Genomic DNA, 22,369 nt, shown 5'->3' on the forward strand with positions numbered 1-22,369 from the left:
AGATTAAATACAGAGCCATTCTCTTAGATTACTTTAGCTTCAAGAGAAGATAAAGAGCGACAAAGAGAACAAAGCGACATAGCTTAATACATCAGCTAAACAGAGAAATATTGACATTCCTTAGCAAAAAGATAACAGCAATTCTTGTCATATTTGTCTTTCTTCTCTTTACATCCCAACCTTAATTAATAAATCAAACGCAGATAAAAACCTTTACTTTACCTCTGATAAAAGAGAGATAAGTATCTGGTATGTGACAGGTAATAAGTCGATGAGCAAGTCATGTGTTTTTTGGTGAGTAGCTTTGGAAAGGCCTGAAGGGAGGGATGGGATTTTGTCGGTTTTATGTGTTCAAAATCTAGTTTAGTCTTGCAAGTTTCTCCACTATGCCAACCCTAGCTTTAAATATATCTGCTGTAAGAGAGAGGTGGTCAAATATCTCGGCAAATATCTCCATCTCAAAGACCACATGAAAACATGCAGAACAAGATGAGGTAGAATCCTATATCAGCTACAGAGAATATGGAATCGTCAAATATCTCTTTGAAGACAACATAAATATACAGGGATACTGTTGACATGACATGAAATACTGTTAGATATGTCAGATTAAATGAGGACATACGTCTACTCTTAAAGACAAAATAAAAGTTTGCACACAGAGAGAGGTTAGCAAATATCTCAGCTTCATGGTCAAATGTGGTCATAGATCTCTTTTTCCAGACACAACACAACATTCAGACACAATCTGGCATCCACAATGTGCCGGGACTCTATAGTGTGACACGGTTGAAGGTCAAACAGGAAACCAGGACTGGGGAAGACATCAAACGTAAAGCGGATGGGATTTAGCCTGCGTAATGATCGGGGAAGGCCTAACCCTAACCCTAACCCTCACCCAAACTACTGTTACAGTTGGTTGTAAAGTAACCCCTAGCCGCTCACAATAACACTTTTGGCAAAGAGAAGACGATTATGTTAAATAATGAAACATTTCCTTTCAGACGTGCGTCTACACCGTGCCCAAGGACCCTGATTCACCAGGAAGGAAGTGTTTGTCTGGACAATACGGACCGGACCACCCAGGTGTTGACGTGTTGGCTGAGAGGCCTATCATTAGCGTAAATAAAACAGGATAGAGATGGCGCCAAGAAGACATCCCCGCACCTAGGAGGCTTTCAGAAGCTTCCAGCGGGCTAATCCTAATTTCTTGTTTAGTTTTGAGGTAAACAAGCATTACTCATGCCACCCGCCGAACATATCCATCAACCCACCCAGCCCATAACCCACAGCCACACAAAGTCACTTTGGTCCCAGACCCTAATAGTTAACTCAAGTATGGATGGCTGAGTTAAGCAAGTAAAGTATGCTCGCATGAAGCTACTTTTTCCAAGTTTCCTTCGGTCTGTTCCCTGACGGGGCAGAATAACTTCCATGTTTCACTTCTCTCAGCACACGTCTGTAACTGGCATTTCATTGACGATGAGGCCAAAACTAGAAACTGCCGCAGGGTACACACAACCTAACACATACCAAAATCAAAGTCATCATCAACACAGTACTTAACACACCACCAAATTCAACGCAACAAAGTAAACCAGCATTTCCACTACCAAACACAATACGTGTTTGGTAGTGGATATGAACAGAACTGATGCGCTATTGTTGCAAATTATTCATAAGCTCTGTAGTATTTGTATAAGTAAAGTTGTATATTATTTGACCGCATTTGTACATGTATAGTTGTACATTATATGTCCGTTCTGTACTTTGCATGTGTATAGTTGTATATTATTCATCCGTTCTGTAGTATTTGTATACGTATAGTTTGATATTACTCGTCCTTTCTGAAGTATATGTTTAGTTGTATATTATTCGTCTGTTCTGTAGTATTTGTATATGAAGAATATCCTTATAACTTCTTACCCCTTGGAGGACCAGGAAGTTGTCTACTGACTGCTGGAGATCTTGATCTGGATCAACTCCCACCCTGCACACAAAACAGAACCACATAGTGGGATTTTAGCCAGAACCCAGATTATTAACAGCACATGCAGTTAAGGAACTCTAATAACAACCATTCCAAAAGCCCTGAAGAATACATCCGAGTTCCTTGTATGCATGCTCTCACACAAATCAAGCAAGATAAAGCTAAAACAGTTTGACAGAATGTGAACGCTAATGACTTGGAAGGGAAAACTGCAGGCCAAGCCATAAGCTATTATTTATTATTATCATAGTAATGCTTAGTATCAGTTATCATTATTGCTGAGAAGGACATAATGCCTCATAATGTTACGCAAAGTAAACACGGTCTCATTCTGAAGGACGTACTTATTCAGTATACAAACTAATCATAGCCATAGTATCACAAACCCAAAGACCTTACTGTGGCTATAATTATCTTTTATTTGGGAGTGCTTGTTTTAGAATCATCTGTATTTTGAAGTACTTGGCACCATTACCTCAAACCAGTCAGTATGTCCAAACAATTTATATAGAGACTATCTAATTTCGTAGTTCTGGAGCAGCTATAACGAGTCTCAGACATAATGAGTTCTCCCTCTCCACTCCTCTCGCTTGCACCTGCTTAATTCTTCTGTCTTTCTTTCTTCACTTTCTATTTCTCCACTCTTTCTATTTTTCTTTCTTTCGCTCTCTAAACTTCTCTCACCCTCTCTTTATTCTCACCTTCTCCCTTTCTCTTCGTCTCCCCCCTTTTGTCTCCCTCTCCCTTTTCTCTGGGCGCTCCGCATGCAGGTTTCACAAGGAGAGGAAATAAAAGCAGGAAAAAAGAACCCCCCCACCTCCCCCCTTTCTCCCTATGTCCCTGCATCCACTCCCCTCCTCCTCTTCACATCCCCCTAGGGGACCGGGGGCTTGTGTAAGAACCTTGTGTTGGGAGACTGTGCGGAGGAGGTGGTGTGATCCAGCAAAGCTGTGTTGTCAGGACTTGTGTTGTGTGGTTGTGTTGTGTGGAGGTTGGGCAGTGGCAGTACGGATGAAACAAGAATACCGCTGGTGGGCGGCCGATAGGAGGAAGGGTCTTGAAGGAAGGAGTGAGAGCCAACACCGGGAGGAGCGTGACACAGGAGCACAGGTCACCTCCTTCCCCTTCCTCCTCCTCCAAAACCCCTCCTACACCTTCCCGCCAGCTTCACTTCCTTCACCTCCTCCCCGCTCTTCCATCTCAACCTCCATGCACAACGCCTCCGCCTCTTCTGCCTTTTCATCTCATCCTGCCTTCCATCTCCTCCTCCACCGCCTCGTCTCCCCTGCCATCTTCCCCAGCTCAGAATCATGCTTTCCTTACATCTTCCCCAGCTCCAAATCTTGCTTTTGTATTGGTTGAGTAAGGGTGACATCCTCACAAGACCGTTTTAGTCGTAGAGAATTTTAATGGACAATACCGGACTGATCAAACCAATCCTAGCAGTCCCTCCTGGCTCCACTAAGACAACCGTTGACAATTTCATTTGGCTAAATGATTACGATTTTCCAATCCTGCCGAAGAGCATTCATGCTCATGCTAAATGATTGAGCTCAATGCTCGGGCTCAATGCTTGAGCTAATGTTAGCCATAGCTCAAACCGGCAGAAGGTCAAGAGCCTCTAGTTCCTTTCTTGGCAATAATGCTGTCGTCAGCTTCCTCTGAATAAAGCCCCACAAGTGTTACAAATCAAGTAACAAGTCTAACACGGCTGCCACAAGTTGAGACTCCCACTACAAAAGGTGCTACTGTTGTTTAATTTCATGGTGAGGGCCCACGCACGTAAATGTTGAATGTCATGTCACATTAGTTAGAGCAACGCAACGGTCAAACTGTGCTGGGCCTGACGAGGCCCTGTTAAGAGATGAGGCTTGCAAAAAGACAGTTATATATAAAGTAATGAAACACTGGAAACTCACTGCTTACTTAGTAGAACGCAACAGGAAGAAGCCATACTCACAGCAATCTCCACAATAGAAATGGCAATGAATATTTCTGATACTAATTTGGATGTTAAAAATGTATGACAATGATTGCCATAATGTAAAACCAGGATAAACCAGGATTAAAAAAAAGTACATTTATGTTAAATATTATACATTCTGATAATAACAAAATAACATCTATCATCTATAATGGTTTAGTGTCTTTACATTTTTATATTTTAATTATTTTTAATTCTTATTACAGTACTGTACTTTCTACTGTGACGCTCCCAATATCCTGTCTGGAATGATTATAGGAATCATATTGCATCTGTCCTTCTAGTCGACCCCAACACAGTTGGCATGACACATGAAACCCATAATCTCTGAGGTTTAACATGTCTAACACCATGTCGTTCAGGCGACCGCCTAGGGCGACAAATGCGTTGGGGGCGCCCTCTGGTGGCGCCCTTAATTAAAAAATATATCAATTAAAATATACGACGCGAACGGAGAAGCGAGGGGGCGCGGGAGCAATTGTCAGGGCGGCCCGAAACCGTCAGCGTAGCACCCCCCCCCCCCCCCCCACCCCCCCCCCCCCAGGCCCAGGCCGCCGTCCAACTGGGACGGCCCTGTTGGAGTGTCCTAGTAACCAAGGCTAGAACAGGTTTATATGCAAAGGTTTGAGGAAAAATCAACAGAATGCAGGCAAGCAGAATAGCTGCCGCTTTGTACTGGGTCGCTGTGCCAGTGTCAGGCCGGTCGACACCATTCGCGTTCAGACTGTATTCTGCTTGATCTAATGGACATCAGCACTTAATACCCAAGCTGTGTACAAACATATAATTGTCCTACCAGAGCACTAACATCTACGGAGAGATGGGTAAAGACTAGCTTGACTCTTTCTATGGCCCTGTTTTCCGGGAAATAGTTTGACCATTACCAATTATTTTTACTAAAGTTCGGTAATGCTTACGGTTCTCTATCTAGTTATTATCTACATTTCTACTATTTGTGTATTGTCATTATTGTGTATAGTCATATTTCATATTTATTTTGAGTTATTTATTCCATGCAAAAGTCTTTTCTGGACTGATCTGAGGCTCGCCGTGATTTTGACAGTTCAAGAGATTAGCCAGCCAGCCAGGAAGCACGGTACTCTGGCGCCCTCTCCTGGACAATTTCTATCGACTGTTGACGTCAATAGAATGCAACCGTTAGTTTTTGCATGAATTCTTGTGTATGCTAGCATGCATACACGTGTGACGTTATCATTCTGCATTTACATCGAGGTCCATTATTTAAATAATTGTTCAACACTTTGAAGTGCCAGCCTGCAGATATTTTTTTGTAACCTGAAATAAATCAAATCAGAAATATCTAAAAAAAAAATTTTGCCTTGGTCAGCAGAACAACTTCCTTTATCTCACTGTTGCCAAGCAACACATGTTTACAAGCAGAACTTAGGGTTAAGAAATTAACCAAGGTTTTCTGATATATGAGTGAGGTATCTCACTATGGGACACGCCCCTCGCGCTGTCCCCCAGAAGCAATTTTACACTACGCCAGTCGTGACTGGCCAACAGACGTGACGTCTGCCTGCAGAGGAGGGGCTCCCTCCTACTACATAAGCCCCGTCGTCACGTCATCTCTTCAGTCTAGGCAAAACACCTCTTCCTCGCTCCGGGCAAGGAGGGTGGTCTGGTGAGATACCTCACTCATATATCAGAAAACCTTGGTTAATTTCTTAACCCTAAGTTTTCTTTCAATATTCATTCGGTATCTCACTATGGGATATAGTAACTCCCGTATTGCCAAAGAAGTACCAGTGCAAACCCATCAAACAGGCATGTTCACCGATCCAACGCTCAAGACTGTGTGAGACAGATTAGGCGCAGTAACATCCAACCTGTAGAATCTAGCGAAAGTGTGAGGCGTCGCCCAGCTGGCAGCCGCACATATCTCTTCCACTGAGACCCCCTGAAACAGTGCCCAGGATGCGGACATGCCGCGAGTCGAATGTGCGCGCAGGCCGATAGGGGGTTCCAAACCCACGCTACTATAAGCCATGGCTATAGCCCCCACGATCCAGTGTGATAAACGCTGCTTCGAGAGAGGCTTCCCCATATGTGACGTAGCACATGATACAAACAGCTGCTCCGATTTCCTGAATCCAGCCGTCCTATCAACATAGACGCGTAAAGCCCGCACCGGGCAGAGCGCATTCAGCCGCTCCTGCTCCTGGGAGGAGAAAGGGGGAGAATGGAAAGCCAACAGCTCAATAGGGCGGTATGACAACGCAGAGTCGAATACCTTGGGAACAAACGCAGGGTTCGGCTTTAATAGAACCTTTGAGTTCCCCCGCAAAAACTGCATACACGTCGGGCTAACCGACAGCGCATGGATGTCACTAGTGCGTTTAGCCGAGGCCAACGCGAGCAACAAAGCCGTCTTAAACGAGAGCGTCTTAAGCTCTACCTGTTGTAAGGGCTCAAACGGTGGGCGTGACAGTGCATCAAGCACCGTAGATAAATCCCAAGGAGCAGCCAAGCTCCGCAACACCGGCCGAAGACGGCGTGCACCTTTCATAAACCGGCAAACGATAGGGTGCTGACCTGCCGATTTGTCCCCAAAACCTATGTGACAAGCCGATATAGCGGCCAAGTACACTTTGACAGTGGAGAAAGCCCGGCCTTTATCCAGCAAATCCTGTAGAAATGTCAGAATAACAGGCACGGGACTCTGGAAAGCTATTTCCCCAGCTTTCGCGCACCAATCCTCGAACGCACGCCATTTCCCTTCATATGCGCTACGCGTGGAGGAAGCCCTGGCGCCCTGGATAGTCGTAATGACATTCAATGGGAGTCCAGCCGTCGTTAGGTTCATCCTTTCACGGGCCAGGCCCATAGAGCCATGCGCTCCGGATGAGGATGGAAGATTTCCCCCTGCGCTTGCGTCAGGAGGTCCCTTCGTAAAGGCAGAGGCCAAGGCTGGCCGCACAGCAACTGGACTATTTCCGCCAACCAATATTTCCCCGGCCAACGGGGGGCTATAAGGATCAGCGCATGACCCTTCTCTCGCACCCTGGCGAGAGTAGGAATGATCAGTTCTAATGGGGGGAAAGCGTACAGGAGGACGCGCGGCCACTCGTATGCCAAAGCATCCAGCCCCATTGGGGCGCTCCGACCGGTTAGGGAATAGAACAGAGGGCACTGAGTGTTCTCCTCTGATGCAAAGAGATCGACCTCTGCTCGACCGTATTTCTCCCATATCTGGTTCACGACCACGACGTGGAGTTTCCAGTCCTTGTAGCGAGGGTCGCCCCTGGACATTAAATCTGCTCCCCAGTTCCGCGCGCCCGGCACGTGTGTTGCTCTCAGCGACAACAGGTGGGCGTTGCCCCAAATGATCAGTCTGTGTGCCAACGTGTGCATTTGAGGGGAGCGCAGCCCCCCCTGACGGTTTATATACGCCACCACCGTGGTGTTGTCCGTCCTGACTAGAACATGTTGCCCTCTCAGAAAGGGAAGAAAATGTTTCAGCGCCAGTGACACCGCCTGAAGTTCCAGGCAGTTTATGTGAACAAACTGCATATGTGAGCTCCAAGTGCCATTTACTGATCTGCCCTCGTATACGGCTCCCCAGCCCGCCCGAGAGGCATCCGTTGAAAGGACCTTCCTCGCCAGGACAGTTCCCATGGTAACGCCTGTAGTCAGAAAGTACGCGCGTCCCCAAGGGCGCAGCGCCGAGACGCACGCCATGGAGATCAAAACCCGGCGATGGCCATGGCACGTCGGGTTCAGTCTGAGTGATGCAACCCATCGCTGAACCGGCCTCATATGGAGGCGGCCAAGTGGGACTACTACCAGCGCCGACGCCATCAGACCCAATAGTCTGAGGCACGTTCTGAACTTCAACATCGTCCCCCTGCGAAAAAGTGCCAGACAAGCCTGAAAGGCTTCCACTCTCTCCGCGGATAGACGTGCTTTGAACGTCACTGAATCGAGGCACAAGCCTATGAACGTTATGCTTTGAGTAGGGACCAAAACACTCTTTTTCACGTTTATTGTGAAACCCAGGGACACTAGGTGCGATATGAGCACGCTGGTCTGCGCCTGAGCCTCCTGGGGCGACTGTGTGGCTAGAAGCCAGTCGTCTATGTATGTTGCCAAACGCATTCCCTTCAACCTGAGGGGCGCGATGGCAGCCTCCGTGCATTTCACAAACACCCGTGGACTTAACGAAAGGCCGAACGGGAGAACCAAATACTCGTACGTTACGCCCTGGAAGGCGAACCTGAGATATTTCCTGTGAGGGGGATAAATGGCGATATGGAAATAAGCGTCCCTCAGATCTATGCTTGTGAACCAGCCTCCCGGGCGCACGAAGCGTATGAGAGCGGCGTGTGTCAGCATCCTGAAACTGTACTGTCTCATGTATCTGTTCAGAGCGCGTAAATCTAATATCGGCCGGAGGCCCCCTCCCTTCTTCGGGACTAGAAAGTACCTCGAGTAAAAACCGCTTTGGTTTTTCTCCGGTGGCACTACCCGAATTGCCCTTTTGTTTCTTAGAGAGGTGATTTCCTCCTGTAGAACCTGAGCTTTCTCTCCACGGGCCTGCGACTGCAGTATCCCGTTGAAACGGGGAGGAGTGGACGCAAATTGGAGCCTGTAGCCGGCGGTTACAGTTTTTATAACCCAATCCGACGCACCACATGCCCGCCACTGTTGAGCCCGGCCAGCCAGCGGTCCCAGCGTCGCTGGTTCCGCTGTCGTGCCGGCCCGAACGGGCGTGGTGGGTTGCGCACCGGAGCGCACGCCCACCAGGCACCGTCTTATTACGTTCTGTTCCTTTTTTATGTTTATCATTTTTATCATTTTTTTTGTTTTCACAAGCAGCTGCGCCCTCGGCTCGGAGCCTGGATGCGCGCTGGCAAACATTTTTAATGAATAATGATTTGGGGAAGGGGGACACATGTGTGATGTTGGGCACTGGTGTGTGCTTGAACACATGCATGTGTCTGCGAGACACTGCTGCGGCTCCACCGAGCTCTCTGCAGGTCCGACCCTTCTCTCCTTCGCGTCGTGAACTGTGAAGGCTGTATGGCCTTCTGCACGCCTTTTGCAGGGCTTGGAACATGCCCTCTGTAACCCTTCTTGGAACCGGGTTTGGAACAGAACACCTAGGGGGGACGGCGACGGCGTCTGGCCGGGCCTGCCGCACCCCCCTGGTCGCAGCGCCTCAGGTAGCGCGCCGTTTCTTCCCGGCCCCCTGAGTAGCCGAAGGGGCTGCACGGCCACCTGGCGCCACCCCGGGCGCGGGTGGCTTCCTCGCCCACGCGCCACTGTGCTCCGGCGGCTTGTTCTGGCCCCGGCCGGCCCCGTGGGTTGGGTGGGGCTGACGCTTCTGGCCGCGGTAAGCCGGCGGAGGAGCGCGGGGCTGGGTGAACACCTGGCCGGGTGCGTTGGCGGGGAAAGGCGCTCTTCTGGGAAGACACAGTCGCAGCGCCTCACCCTCCCTCTTTTTTTCCTCCCAGCGTTTCAGCATGACATCATACGCCGGGCCAAACAGGCCTTTCGGGTCCACGGGCACGTCTAGGAGTTGGGTTTTCTCCCTCAGAGAGAGACTGGAGAGGTTCAGCCACCTCGCCCTCTCCTGAGCGACCATCAGCGCCATGGCCCTTCCGGACGCCTGGACAGCGCTCCTGTGAAGGCGCAGGCACAGGTCCGTCACCACGCACAGTTCATCCCAAAGGGCTGGGGCGGGTGACGAGGACATGTCGAGCTCCAGCTCAGCCTGGTAGGCCAGCAGCAGCGACGACGCGTTGAGCGCCTTCACCGTCGTCGCCATCGCCTTGTAGCCCTTCTCGGTCATTGATGACTGGAAGGAGTCGGCTCTGGACGGCAGTGTAGGGCTCGCTGAAGTCATGGCGGACTTCTGCGTGGGGTGGAGGTGCGACGCCAGCAGTGGTTCAACCGGAGGAAGATGGGAGAACCCCTTTTCCTCCATACCGGCCCAATCCAAACCCGATCCACCCTGGACGGGGATCTTGGCTGAGAGAGGCTTGCCCCAAGACCGGGTCGCTTCCTCCAGGCACTCGGGAAAGGCCGGAAGTAGCAGACTGGTTGAAGCCTTCGCCTTCGGGAGTCGCTTGCCCTCGTACCGAGATGTGGCGGTCTCCACCGGGGCCTCCGGCCACTCGATGTTTAGCCGCGCAGCCGCCCTCTTGCAGGCCTCGTGTAGGTCCATGCTCACGGCCGGGTTCGGGGAGGGGGTGCACGCACCGCCCACCACCATAGGCGACGCGGTGCGCGGGGAAAAGGAATCATCATCCTCGTCCTCATCAGAGCCGAGGCTAATGGATTCCCCCCCCGACTCGGAGTGATCGCCCTCGGCTTCGTCGGGCCCTTCCAGCAGGTTAGCCTCGAAAGCGTCGGGCTGAATCAACTCCAGCGGCTGGGAGGCGTCGGTGAGGTCCACCTCCGATCCCCAGCTGGTTCCCAGTGGGGCGGAGAGCCCCTGGGAACCTCCCGCTAGCTCCGGTAGTGGAGGGTCGGTTACCCCCATTACCGGATCATCTGTGCTGAGCTTCGCCTGCTTAGTCAGCCGGCGTTTGCGGGTTTTATTTGAAAACCGTGCGCAATGCTCGCAGGTAGGCGGGAATGCAAGGGCAGCCTTGGCATGTTCCAGCCCAAGGCAGCGAATGCAGGCGGTGTGGCTATCCGCTCCCGACATTTTGTTCCCGCACGCGCAGAACTTTGTCGGAGGCTTCCCCGAGCCCTCGGTTAGGGTAGGTTCAACCTCTGACTGCATGTTCTCGCCTTCCGTTTATGCCGGCTGCTGTTTGGTGACAGGTCAGCCTGGACACGGGTGTAGCTAGTGTAGATGCTAGCAGCTAGTATGGATACTAGCAGAGGCTACTGTTTGGTGACAGACTAGCTTACTTCTTCAATCTCACAGAGGTCAGAGGTAGCGATAGGCTAGCGTTCGGTGACCGAGGGGTTAGCTCGCTCAGTGAACAGTGTGCTAGTCCGTCTACGACTTCTGTCTGCGAGGTGCTTCTAGGAGCGAGAAGAGGTTAAAGACTGAAGAGATGACGTGACGACGGGGCTTATGTAGTAGGAGGGAGCCCCTCCTCTGCAGGCAGACGTCACGTCTGTTGGCCAGTCACGACTGGCGTAGTGTAAAATTGCTTCTGGGGGACAGCGCGAGGGGCGTGTCCCATAGTGAGATACCGAATGAATATTGAAAGAAAACTCAACTTACATAAAGCTGAATTTGAATATGAGCCCCGGGATTTTGGTTATAATGTGCTTTTAGAAAAATAAACTTAAGGTACTTTGGCAAGAAGGGTAGACAAGAAAAATAACACTACTTTTTGGCAAAAAAAAAAGAGATCCTTTATGATAAAGGGAAGCATAAGAGAACCCTATAAATACGCATGGGATGGTCGTGGTCGCTACCTGATATGGAGTCTGGACAGCATGGGGGTGGTCCCGCCCCCAAATACCCAGACAGTGAAGAAGACGATGAGGAGGGTGGTGGTGAACATCATCTGCCTTGCGTACGTAGCCGTATCCCGGATGGCCAGGGCGAATGCCATCGCCCCTCGCAGGCCTGGAGTAGTATTACATACACAAACTTTAGTTTCATAACCACAATAAACCCACATGGTTATAATCAAATGGCTTGATTATCGCTAGAGACAGGAGGATGGAGATACAGAGACAGAGACACAGAGACAGAGAGAGGGAGAAAGACAGACAGCGACAGACAGAGGAAGAGAGACAATCGTGAAAAAGGAGGAAGTGGAGGGCAAGTCAAAGAAAGACGGAAAAAGATACCCAAGAGAGAAAGAGAACTTCTACTTTCGTTGTGACCGACCTGAGAACATCATCATGTGCTGGAAGTTCCCCGTGATCTTGTGGCGACGGCCGAGGTTGAGCATGAAGGTGAGAGGGTAGACGTTGCACGCTCGCCCGATGAAGATGGCAACCTGTCCCGCAGAGTGAAGGACACTCATCACACACGTCTGACTCTTATTACTAAGCTAAAGAACTACACTACATGTAACATGCTAGAAACACAGAAAATAGGAAAGACTGTTCATTGAAGGGACGGAACTGACATCTATAATTGTGGCGTGCACATGATTAACATGTGGTTATTTTGCTGTATTTTGCTATTTAATGTATGGCCCCTCGCCTGCCCTCCTAGGCATCCTTGGAATAAGAAAGATTCCTCCATTATGTTCCTAAAGTTATATTTGTATAAGGTGTAGTGCAGTGCCATTTGGGCCTGTGAACCCTCTTTAGCTGCAGTTATAATTATTGGTTCCACAAATATCGGAATTTGCAGGCGCTTTCATCCAAAGCAAACTAGAGCACTGTTTGTTAATACACAGTTAATTTAGGTGCAGGATGGGCTTAGGGGCCATCTTGCTCTGGGATGCCACAGGTTGTGGACATCAAGGATCAATCTCAGTTCCTCATGGCTGAGACCCAACACATACTAGACTATCCAAGTAAGGATACAAAGGCTCCAGCAATGAAGATGGGGCTGAAGACGTGGTTCTGGAAGGTGAACAGAGCCAGGCCCATGTAGGAGAAGATGAAGTTCTCAGCCAGGAAGTGGAGAACTTCAAACAGCTGTGGAAGACACACAAACAGACACACAGAGATCTTATTCAACACAGTATTCAATAAAAAAAATCTGTACAACGATCACCCAGACTTGGAGCATAATGTTTAACCTTTGCCATGAACATCTGCCTTTCTAATGACCTGGAAACTAGCAAAATGGAACCAGAGACGAAATGTCGAACGACGTTGAACCAAAAAAAACCACGAAAACCCTATTTTGCTGCGATTCTCCAATTTGCTGTCTGGGATAAGTAATGATATCTCATCTGTCCTGATAACTGACCCCAAGATAGTTGGCAAGACACATGTAACCCCTAATGAGATGTATCATGTCTTAAACCATGTATTGCACCTGAGGACCAGGCCAGTGTCTGGCCTGCTGGCAATCTAGCAAAATGAAACTAAGACTTCTACACTGTCTAGACTTCGGACCTGCCATTTTGAGGGATGATAACTTGAGCTGAGAGCTGAGGATGGGGAACAACAATGACAAAACATGAAATCATGTTTTCTATTTAATACTGTTCAAAACTACAGGTGAAAGAATCACTGATGAATTCCAGGAGCATGGTTTAAAGCGCAGATTGGTCACCACTACAAAATATTGCAATTGAAGATGTAAAGACCAAAAAAATACCTGCTTGGTGCGCTTGGTGGACTCCTCAGACAGGTTGTTGTATGTGTAGTGAGCTTGTGTGATTCCGCAGAACAGAACCGCCACCACCCCTGGATACCATAACACACAAAGAGGACATGAACATATACAATCACAAACAATAACCAATAGGGGCAAAGCATTTAACCACCAGGTGTCCTCAAAACCAATATGTGACCTGGATCCAACCAACCGATGACCAGTATAGGACCTATAGGGGACAATATAATGACCGACAGGTGTCCAAAATAAACGACCGAGTTATAAACAATAGGAAATCACCACGTGTCTAACTGGTAATCCACAGGTGACCTACAGATGGACAACAGGTGAGGAACAGGTTATCAACAGGTGACCAACAGCTGGCCAACAGGTGACCTACAGATGGACAACAGGGGACCAACAGCTGACCAACAGCTGACCAACAGCTTACCGACAGCTGACCAACAGCTGACCGACAGGTGACCGACAGGTGACCAATGTGATGGAAAATCGACATGTTACGTTTTTCTTTATGAACGTATAAAAAAGGAACTGTCTCTGTTTATTCCCCTGATAGGTGGAAGGTCGCATCAAGTTATTTCATTTTTGTTTTTTTTCATCTTTTTTTGTTTACTATTCCGTGTATGATCTTGCCACCCTGTTATTCTGCAGGGTCGTCTAAAATGTAAATCTTAGTGTTTCGTGTGATGTAATCTGGTTTCACATTCCGTTCCGTGTATTGTCTTGCCATTTTGCTATTCTTCAGGGTCTTCTAAAATGTAATTCTTAGTGTTTCACGTGATGTAATCTGGTTTCACATTCCGTTTCCGTGTTGTCTGTAGTTTGGTTTGGGCCTGTTTTCCTTGACCCCCTGGGGAGCGCAGAGAAGCAAAAGGGGATAAGGAACAGCCTCAACCACCTTCTCAACCTCTTAAGGAACTACAATCAATAGATTAACATCGGGTTAACAAAGGCTTTTGGTTTATTGGGGGCCAACTGCCCTCAAGGATCCGATCTAACTGTATAAAAGCTCCTGACTTTAGCTACTCAGCGGACTTCTCAGAATATGAAGTAAGACGCAGAGCGAACTCCCATCTGAGACCTCCAATTATTGTAGTGTATGCCTGTTATGTTGTTTGTGGATGCATGTTGTGATGTATCTTTGTTCGTACTTTTATTACAAATATATATAACGACCAATTTGTCTACAAGTATTGTGCTGACCAACAACAGCTGACCAACAGGTGAGCAACAGGTAACCAACAGCTGACCAACAGGTGACCCACAGGGGAGCAACAGGTTATCAACAGGTAACTAACAGGTGAGCAACAGGTAACCAACAGGTAACTAACAGGTGAGCAACAGGTAACCAACAACTGACAAACAGCTTAACAACAGGAAATCAACAGGTGACCTATAGACGGACAACAGGTGAACAACGGGTTATCAACAGATAACCAGCAGGTGACCAACAGGTGACCAACAGGTGACCAACAGGTGACCAACAGCTGACCAACAGCTGACCAACAGGTGACCGACAGGTAATCAATAGCTGTCTCAACAGGTACCCAACAGGTGAGCAGCAGGCTACCAACAGGTGACATGTGGCCGACCGGAAGCCCTCAGGTGGCCAACAGGGGAACAACAGCTGAGCAACAGGTAACTGATAACAATCATACAACATCAACCAAAACTAGGATTCAGTCAGCAGAATACCCCAGCATGTGCTTTGACAGAACCCCCCACGATCTGCAATATGGTTCAAGAATGCAGATTTGAGTCTCCAACCCCAGCCTCCCATCTGCCTCCAGGTAAACCTATGCCCCGGCGCCCTTGGTGACTGACCTGTAAACCCGCAGGCCTCGGCCAATAGGAAGGTGCTCCAGGACATGAGGAAGAAGAGGGCGGTCTCCAGCAGGGGGAAGCAGTGCAGCTTGGTGAACTTGGTGACGTGGGGGTCAGGCGGTTAAAGATAACACGTCTGGTCACATGACCGGCTGGCATTCTAAAACCGACTTTGGCTGAGTATCGGTGTGAAGTTTGAGGTTGAAATTCAACATGATCCTTGCACAAACACATATATTACAATTTCCACACTGCTATTCAAAACAAGACACAGTACATCTTTATCAACAACGGTAAGAATGACAGACTGGGTGGAGATAGTGATTGGCTGAAGGATGATAAAGATCGAATAAGGTACAATGGTGATTGGTTGATCGATAACGACGATAGGCTAAGAGGCAATGGTGATTGGTTAAAGGATATGAGGGCGGTGACAACCCCTGTGACGGCACCCATGGCGAAGGATCCGCTGAAGATTCCGAGGAACACGCCCACCGACTTGAAGAACGCCGCCGCATCGAACATGTGGGTGTTTTCTCCACTGGGCTGGTAGGCCATGATGGACCTGAAACCAAACATCTGCTTTTCACCGTTTATCCTTTTCACTGTTTAATGTTTAGTACAATATGAAGTTCCACGAGTTTCAATAACAATGCTAAGGAAATGAAAAAGCATTCAATGGTGTTTCTGTTTGTAGATAAATATATTGTTGCACATTTCCCCTTTTCCAGGCAGATGTGTGGATCCGACGATTCACATCAGTGTAGAGTTTCAACATGTGTTGAATAGCAGAAGTTCCTGGAAACGGCGGTGCTCATTAGCTGAGGCCAGATGTGGGAACAACAAACGGAAAAGGGGGAACAGGACTCACGAGGAGAGAACAATGGCCACGGCGTCGTTCATGACACTCTCTCCAAACAGGAGAGCGTAGAGGTCCACGTCCACGTGGAGCTCAGTGAAGATGGCCAGCACCGTCACTGCTCGCACCGACACACGGAGAGACAGATGGACACAGGGTTACACAGGGAGGCGGAGAAAGGAAAGGACAGACAGACGAACAGGGAGAGGGAGCGAAACAGGCACGTAGGGAACCGAAAGAGGATTGGATAGTCAGACGGACAGAGACGGGTAAAGAGAGAGACAGCCAGGGTAACCGACGAGACAGAGAGACACGACAGTAATTATGGCGCAGGTAGGGGTCAAACATTGTGTGTGTGTGTGTGTGTGTGTGTGTGTGTGTGTGTGTGTGTGTGTGTGTGTGTGTGTGTGTGTGTGTGTGTGTGTGTGTGTGTGTGTGTGTGTGTGTGTGTTTGTGTGTGTGTGTGTGTGTGCGTGTGTTGGTACCTGGGTCTGTAGCGGAGAGGATGGCTCCGAAGAAGAGGCAGTCTGTGTAGTAGAACTTTTCAGACAGCTGGCCAACCATCTGCATCAGCTTCACCACGCCGTACATCAGGTTCCTGGGGGGTGCATCAGTCTTCTGATTAGTTGTAACGGGTTGGATCATACTTTAGATGTTAAATGTGAAATTCTATTACATTATTATTATTATTATTGTATGAGCTTATTTATCCTGTTGTAGAGCGATTTAATTCTACTCTTTTCTATCACCAGGGGCAGGAAAGTGTAGTGGACAGCCAAAAGGTTTGGGGTTTGATCTACATATACACATTCTACCTGTAGGTATCTATATATTCCCCCTAACCCCTACTTGCTATTTATTGACCTGTATCTGTGCTCACTGTCTAACCCCCAACTGTTACTCAATAACCTGTATCTATACTCGCTCTCTTACCCCTTACTTAAAGGAATGAATCTATGTTCTCACTGTCTGGAATGGGAAAGTAACTAAACAATCCAGGTCAATTAGGGTGAGGCCCAGTTGGATGATCAATCTGAGGTTGTTGCTAGATCTAATTCATGATGTACTCAACTCCTAATCCCTACCCGCCTTTTAGCGTAGTCAAGCAGAAGACCTTAAGTAACCTTACCCAATAACGAAGCACGAGATGGCCGTACCCAGGAAGGCATAGGTTATGATGGAGCCCAGGTTCCTGAAGAAATGCCTCTGGAAGCATAGACAAGAAGCCACATGCATGTTTTGTATCACAAATACCACCGTGAAACAGATGTCTACGATTACATTAAAAATAATGATCGCAGCCTGGGCAGCCATGAGCCAGAAGGATACAAACTTCTCCTTAATGACCTGCATGTCATTGATCTACATCCACTGTGGGTCTCTTTGGATAAAACCATCTGCTAAATGACTGAATAGTTAAATAGGTAGGACTGTTTTACTATTTAATCCAAGTCTTGTTACTAATTAAGGGGCAAGATGTTCTCATTCTTAAAAGCAGAGCATTCCAGACCACAGGGCAGATTGGATGATGATTAAACATAACAGACTATTCACATATTCACGTCGACATCAACATCCACTATCTCTCAACAAACTACAGTAAGCACCTGCCCAACAAAAGATGAAGATCGCAGAACAAGATAGGAGGGTGAGCGAGAGCGAGAGAGAGAGGGACCAGACAGGGGAGAGGAAGTGAAACACAGCTGCTCTCGACTTCCTCTCAAAAGATCCATTTATTTTCAGACAACACTGAACCACTCTCACTGCTCCGGCCAATAGGAGCCCTTCCTCGCCCCCCCCCCCCCCCCCCCCCCCCCATCTGTCCAATGAGGCAGCCGTTGGTGACAGCCCATCAAGTGTTCCCCCACCTGGGTTTCACCGCCACGCCACCAGCTCCGGTTGCTAGGCAACGCCTAACTCTAACCCAGGTTAGTGGCCCGTGTTGACAATGTGAAACTTGTCAAAATGTTAATACTATACTGTCCTACAATATATTATTAATTTCATACCATTAATTTGAACCCAATATAATTGAATGGTCCGTACTTCTATTTTGCACGGGTTTAGTTTCTTAAGGTTGGCTGCTGAAATCGGGCATTGAACCCAGGAGCATTCATCTGAGAGTCACACCCTAGCACCATACTACATTACAGTATATACAATACTACCCTATACTGTACTACAGTTTACTATACTGTACTACACTTGATTTCTTGATGTCATAGGGTATTACCTTTTTCAGGCTGTATCCAGCATGGAAGATGATTGGCGGCAGCAAAATGTTGAAGAATACTTCCGGGTCGAAGGTCACCTGAGAAGAGAACAGAGGTAGCCGGAGATCAAGTCGACGGTCGACTCTCGCCGAGTGTCAAAACATCAACACTTCAAACATTCAGAAAAATACTCCATCGTCATCCTAGCCGCACCTTGCGCAGCATGTCGTTCTGCTCGACGTTGTGGATCTCGCGGGAGTTGATCTCCCCCTTCAGCGTGTACTCAAAGAGCTTCCCGCTGACGTTCAGCAGCAGGGTGCTGCTTGGACCCTCGGTCAGGACGCAGCTGGGGGGCGTCTTGTGGTGGTAGCTGGTGGCCGGGATGCCGTATCGCAGGATCACCCCCACCAGAAGACCTGGGGGTGGGGGGGGTCGGAGGGCAGTGTGAGAAGACCCCTGATATACTGATAAGGCCCCTGATATAAATCATTGGGTGGTCCGGTTTGTGGGGAAAAACGAAGGCATTCTGGTTTTGATTGCCGCAGTGAGCTCGGTCAAAACAGTCGAACGGCAAAACAACTCCGATTTTGTTGAAGGTAAATAGAGGCCTTTGATAACATATTTACCTGGTAATAAGAAAAAAAGCACGTAATACAACACACTGGTTTGTATAAGGCATGATAGTAAGAGAGCACTTTTTTTGACACACACACACGCACACACACACACGCACACACGCACACAGAGTGTGCACGCCGCTTGGGACACCACGGGACGCACGGCCCCTTTCCTCATACTGCCATGATGGTTTTTGTCCTGGCTCTACAGATGGACTGCTGTGACAGTGGCTGTGTGAGCAAGCCTATCCGTACAATGACTGAACAAGGAAACGTATGAAGAGAGGGACACAGGATAGTGAGAGAGGGACAGAGGTGGGAGGGCACAAGTGTGGGAGGGATGAACAAGGCAAGAGGGACCATGGAGAAGGAGAGAGGGACAGAAAAGGGAGGGAGGGAAAAAGAGAGAGAGGGAGATGAAACCAGTAGACAGAGAGACAAACGAGAGAGATAGTTGGGTTCCTGGTAAGGCAGCAATCCTTCTCGGAAGACAGGGCATAGCTCTCTGTGTCCTTCAATGCCCCTGCCAGAGGGCGAGCCACAACACAAACACAGTATTTAAAAAACCTCACTCTCACTCTCTCTCCCCCATGCGCACACACACATCTCTCCCCTGTGCCAAGTGTGTGTGTAATAGGTTGAACATGTTGGTGTACTATTAACAAGCTTTAGGGTAGAGAGTACACAGATGTGATCTGACTATTTCAAAGTATTTCATAGAACACAGTTAGTACCATAGTACTACCTCCTAGTTGATAAAATGTTTCCTGTTTGGAAATCATTTTTGTAAAACATAGTACTCATTCCCTGTGTGTGTGTGTGTGTGTGTGTGTGTGTGTGTGTGTGTGTGTGTGTGTGTGTGTGTGTGTGTGACGAATTACTGAACACAGTGAAGATTTCTTCATAGATGTTACCACAGAAAACAGAGGATTTCATTCATATGTTTAGACCTGTAATTAAATGGTATTGTATAGTCAACAATCAACCTATCATGTCCTATATCATGTGTAATCGTCTAAAGCCAATGTGTCGCCTATATTTGATGGAGGGTGGCTCACATCCTTAATAAGGTACAATCCTAACGTAGGTCACGTGTTGCCACAGTGCGCAGTCTGTGTGTGTGTGTGTGTGTGTGTGTGTGTGTGTGTGTGTGTGTGTGTGTGTGTGTGTGTGTGTGTGTGTGCATAGACATTGCAGCTGTGTGTGTGTGTGTGTGTGTGTGTGTGTGTGTGTGTGTGTGTGTGTGTGTGTGTGGACCAGGCATATAATTATGAACCAGTAGGTATTCTGATGTTGGGGGATTTTTAGCGGGATCATGCATGCAAGGATGGGAAGCCCCCGATGACACTCGAGCGAGGCACACAAATAACGCACGTTCTAGAAATTACCACTGCCCCGACGCCCACGGGCATCACCAAACTGCGCATCTTTTAGAAAATCATTAACCCGGGCAACCAATGGGCATGTTTGGGTTTCGACCGCTTCTGATGCCTGCATTGGCTCCTTGAAGCTTACAATCCTAGGAGAATGTGGCGATTAGTGGAGGGGTGGAGGATGGGGGGGGGGGGGGGGGGGTGATAAGACGCGTCTGTCTCACCATATATCATTGCCAATCCCGTTTCGTGGAGGAAACGCACTCGCCTGTGCTTGAAAAGCCATATCGTCAGAATGGTTAGGGTCAGCAGTAAGATAAACGTCAGTAAATTTACGCTGTCCTGACGGTGACTTTCTTCGGCTTCTTTATCAGTTGCCAATTCCTCCATTCCCGAGTCCTGGGCACTCAACCTGGTGGCCGCATTCAGCATCAAGAGCAACGCAGGAATCACATTCCTGATATGAAGGACCCTGGTCCACTTCAGTTCTGGTAAAGTGTCCATGGTGCGGGATGCTGCCGGATGCTGCCGACTGCTGTAGAACGCCTCTTATGCCGTGTCACTGCGCACGGCAGGAGGTGACTGAGAAAACACTTTAAAGCAAGAAATCCCGGTGTAGTTCGACCTCTTAAAGGGACAGTGTCAACTATATGGCGGCGCGGCTTCTTACTGTGTTGCACCGCCCCTCTGGATGGTCAGAAAGCTGTATTGTAATTTTCTTGTAACTAAATATCTTACGACAATCCACAAATTATTTTTCACTTTTTTATTTTCAGATGTCTGTCAATTTGATGGCAAAATGTATTGACGTTTTTAAAGGAGACTAGGATCCAAATTGCTATTCTAATCATCATTTTATTTTGTCCGGGAATGTAGATGTTTTTTTGAACTGAATTTATGATAAATATTAAGATTGATATAAATGGCTGCATGCAATCTATTACTAAATTAAAAACAAGTATGTCCATAACCATGGTTGGAGGTAGCAAGCAATGAGCAGGCCAATAAAAGAGCAAACGTCAATGGTTTGTCCCACTGATATGCTGAGGCTGCAGTTTTAAAACGGAAACAGGAATTTGATCATCAGTTTTTGATACTGACGAGATTGCACAAGTCCTTGCAAGATTTAAGTTATGCGTCCATATGTGAACAGTTTGTGTTACTTGTTGTTAGTACTATGGTCATGTGTATATATGTTTGTGTGTGTGTGTGTGTGTGTGTGTGTGTGTGTGTGTGTGTGTGTGTGTGTGTGTGTGTGTGTGTGTGTGTGTGTGTGTGTGTGTGTGTGTGTGTGTGTGTGTGTGTGTGTGTGTGTGTGTTTGGCAGGGGGGGGGGGGGGGGGGGGGGGGGGTAACAGAATGAATGAACGATAGAACAGGTTAAAATAATAAGTAATTGTCCCCAAAGATAATGTGTAATGCAAGTATTAGTTATTGGCCACATCCGTCTGTTGACCTCACATTACTAAATCCGGGCAATGACTGCAAAGCAAGCAGCAAATGGTTTGACCATGCGAAGATGGAAAAACAACTTGAATCAATGTTTAATACAAGATTATATAGACCATCCAATTAATTGAATCAAATGTATCGGAATAAAGATGATTGCCAATAAATGACTAGTTAAATAGTACACTGCATTTAAGCAGGCAATTCCACCTTTAACTGCTATGCATTTATCTATTTATACACAGCTTCAGAATACTGCCCTTATCCTTTAAGACCCCATAAGGTTGTGCCTCTGAAATCATCTATAAACTTTGGTGGGGGGTGGGGCATGGATTTTAGAATAGTTACATGCAGCACTAACGATTATAACATTCAAACACATAATGGCATTACCATACAAAAATATACAATTATACATGGTTTAGTTAATTGGAATAATAATGAATGATAGGCAGTTATATGTTCCTATAATAATCTCTTAATTAAAAATATTATGTTGCAAAACCACAAAGTGATTTCTAATAATAAAAGTGGGAGATTTGCTCGGTACCCATGACTAAAGAAAACGCCCAAATAAGTGCAGCGCGTGCTTAAAGGATTGTGCGTTCAAATGTTTCTTGAAAATTTGCTTCCAGTGAGTTCCAGTGAGTTTGTTAATGAGTTATCTCAGAATGCTTCTGAACACGTCATTGGTGGTCGAGCATTTCGGTGCATCACCTCTAGAATAAAATAGGAGCGTACTACTTAAAAGTTTACGGGTTTGACTCAAACGCACCGTGAGGACAGTTTTTATCTCGCAACATAGCAACGTCTCACCGTG

The 22,369-nt window shown here is 47.6% G+C and overlaps 1 protein-coding gene and 1 long non-coding RNA gene across 2 annotated transcripts in view; one reads left to right on the plus strand and one right to left on the minus strand.

The window, feature by feature from the left end:
- The window catches only part of slc9a7 (solute carrier family 9 member 7), a 29,189-nt gene extending 8,458 nt beyond the window's left edge, over nucleotides 1-20,731 (minus strand). The window contains exons 1-13 of the mRNA XM_060066260.1: nucleotides 20,326-20,731; nucleotides 18,325-18,527; nucleotides 18,132-18,209; nucleotides 17,028-17,104; nucleotides 16,384-16,496; nucleotides 15,911-16,016; nucleotides 15,463-15,604; nucleotides 15,040-15,145; nucleotides 13,195-13,283; nucleotides 12,450-12,563; nucleotides 11,800-11,911; nucleotides 11,379-11,532; nucleotides 1,927-1,990 (exon numbers count right to left, since the gene is read on the minus strand). Coding sequence (XP_059922243.1) covers nucleotides 1,927-1,990; nucleotides 11,379-11,532; nucleotides 11,800-11,911; nucleotides 12,450-12,563; nucleotides 13,195-13,283; nucleotides 15,040-15,145; nucleotides 15,463-15,604; nucleotides 15,911-16,016; nucleotides 16,384-16,496; nucleotides 17,028-17,104; nucleotides 18,132-18,209; nucleotides 18,325-18,527; nucleotides 20,326-20,605 — 1,638 coding nt within the window. The 5' untranslated portion in view covers nucleotides 20,606-20,731. The remainder of the gene's footprint in view (nucleotides 1-1,926; nucleotides 1,991-11,378; nucleotides 11,533-11,799; nucleotides 11,912-12,449; nucleotides 12,564-13,194; nucleotides 13,284-15,039; nucleotides 15,146-15,462; nucleotides 15,605-15,910; nucleotides 16,017-16,383; nucleotides 16,497-17,027; nucleotides 17,105-18,131; nucleotides 18,210-18,324; nucleotides 18,528-20,325) is intronic.
- Nucleotides 15,039-16,363, plus strand: LOC132468532 (uncharacterized). Its single transcript, XR_009528240.1, has 2 exons — nucleotides 15,039-15,140; nucleotides 15,458-16,363. It is a non-coding gene; the product is annotated as an uncharacterized LOC132468532 (long non-coding RNA).
- Nucleotides 20,732-22,369: the final 1,638 nt, after the last annotated feature.

Source organism: Gadus macrocephalus, chromosome 12 (assembly GCF_031168955.1).
Source record: "Gadus macrocephalus chromosome 12, ASM3116895v1".
In the NCBI taxonomy this organism is placed as follows: Eukaryota; Metazoa; Chordata; class Actinopteri; order Gadiformes; family Gadidae; genus Gadus; species Gadus macrocephalus.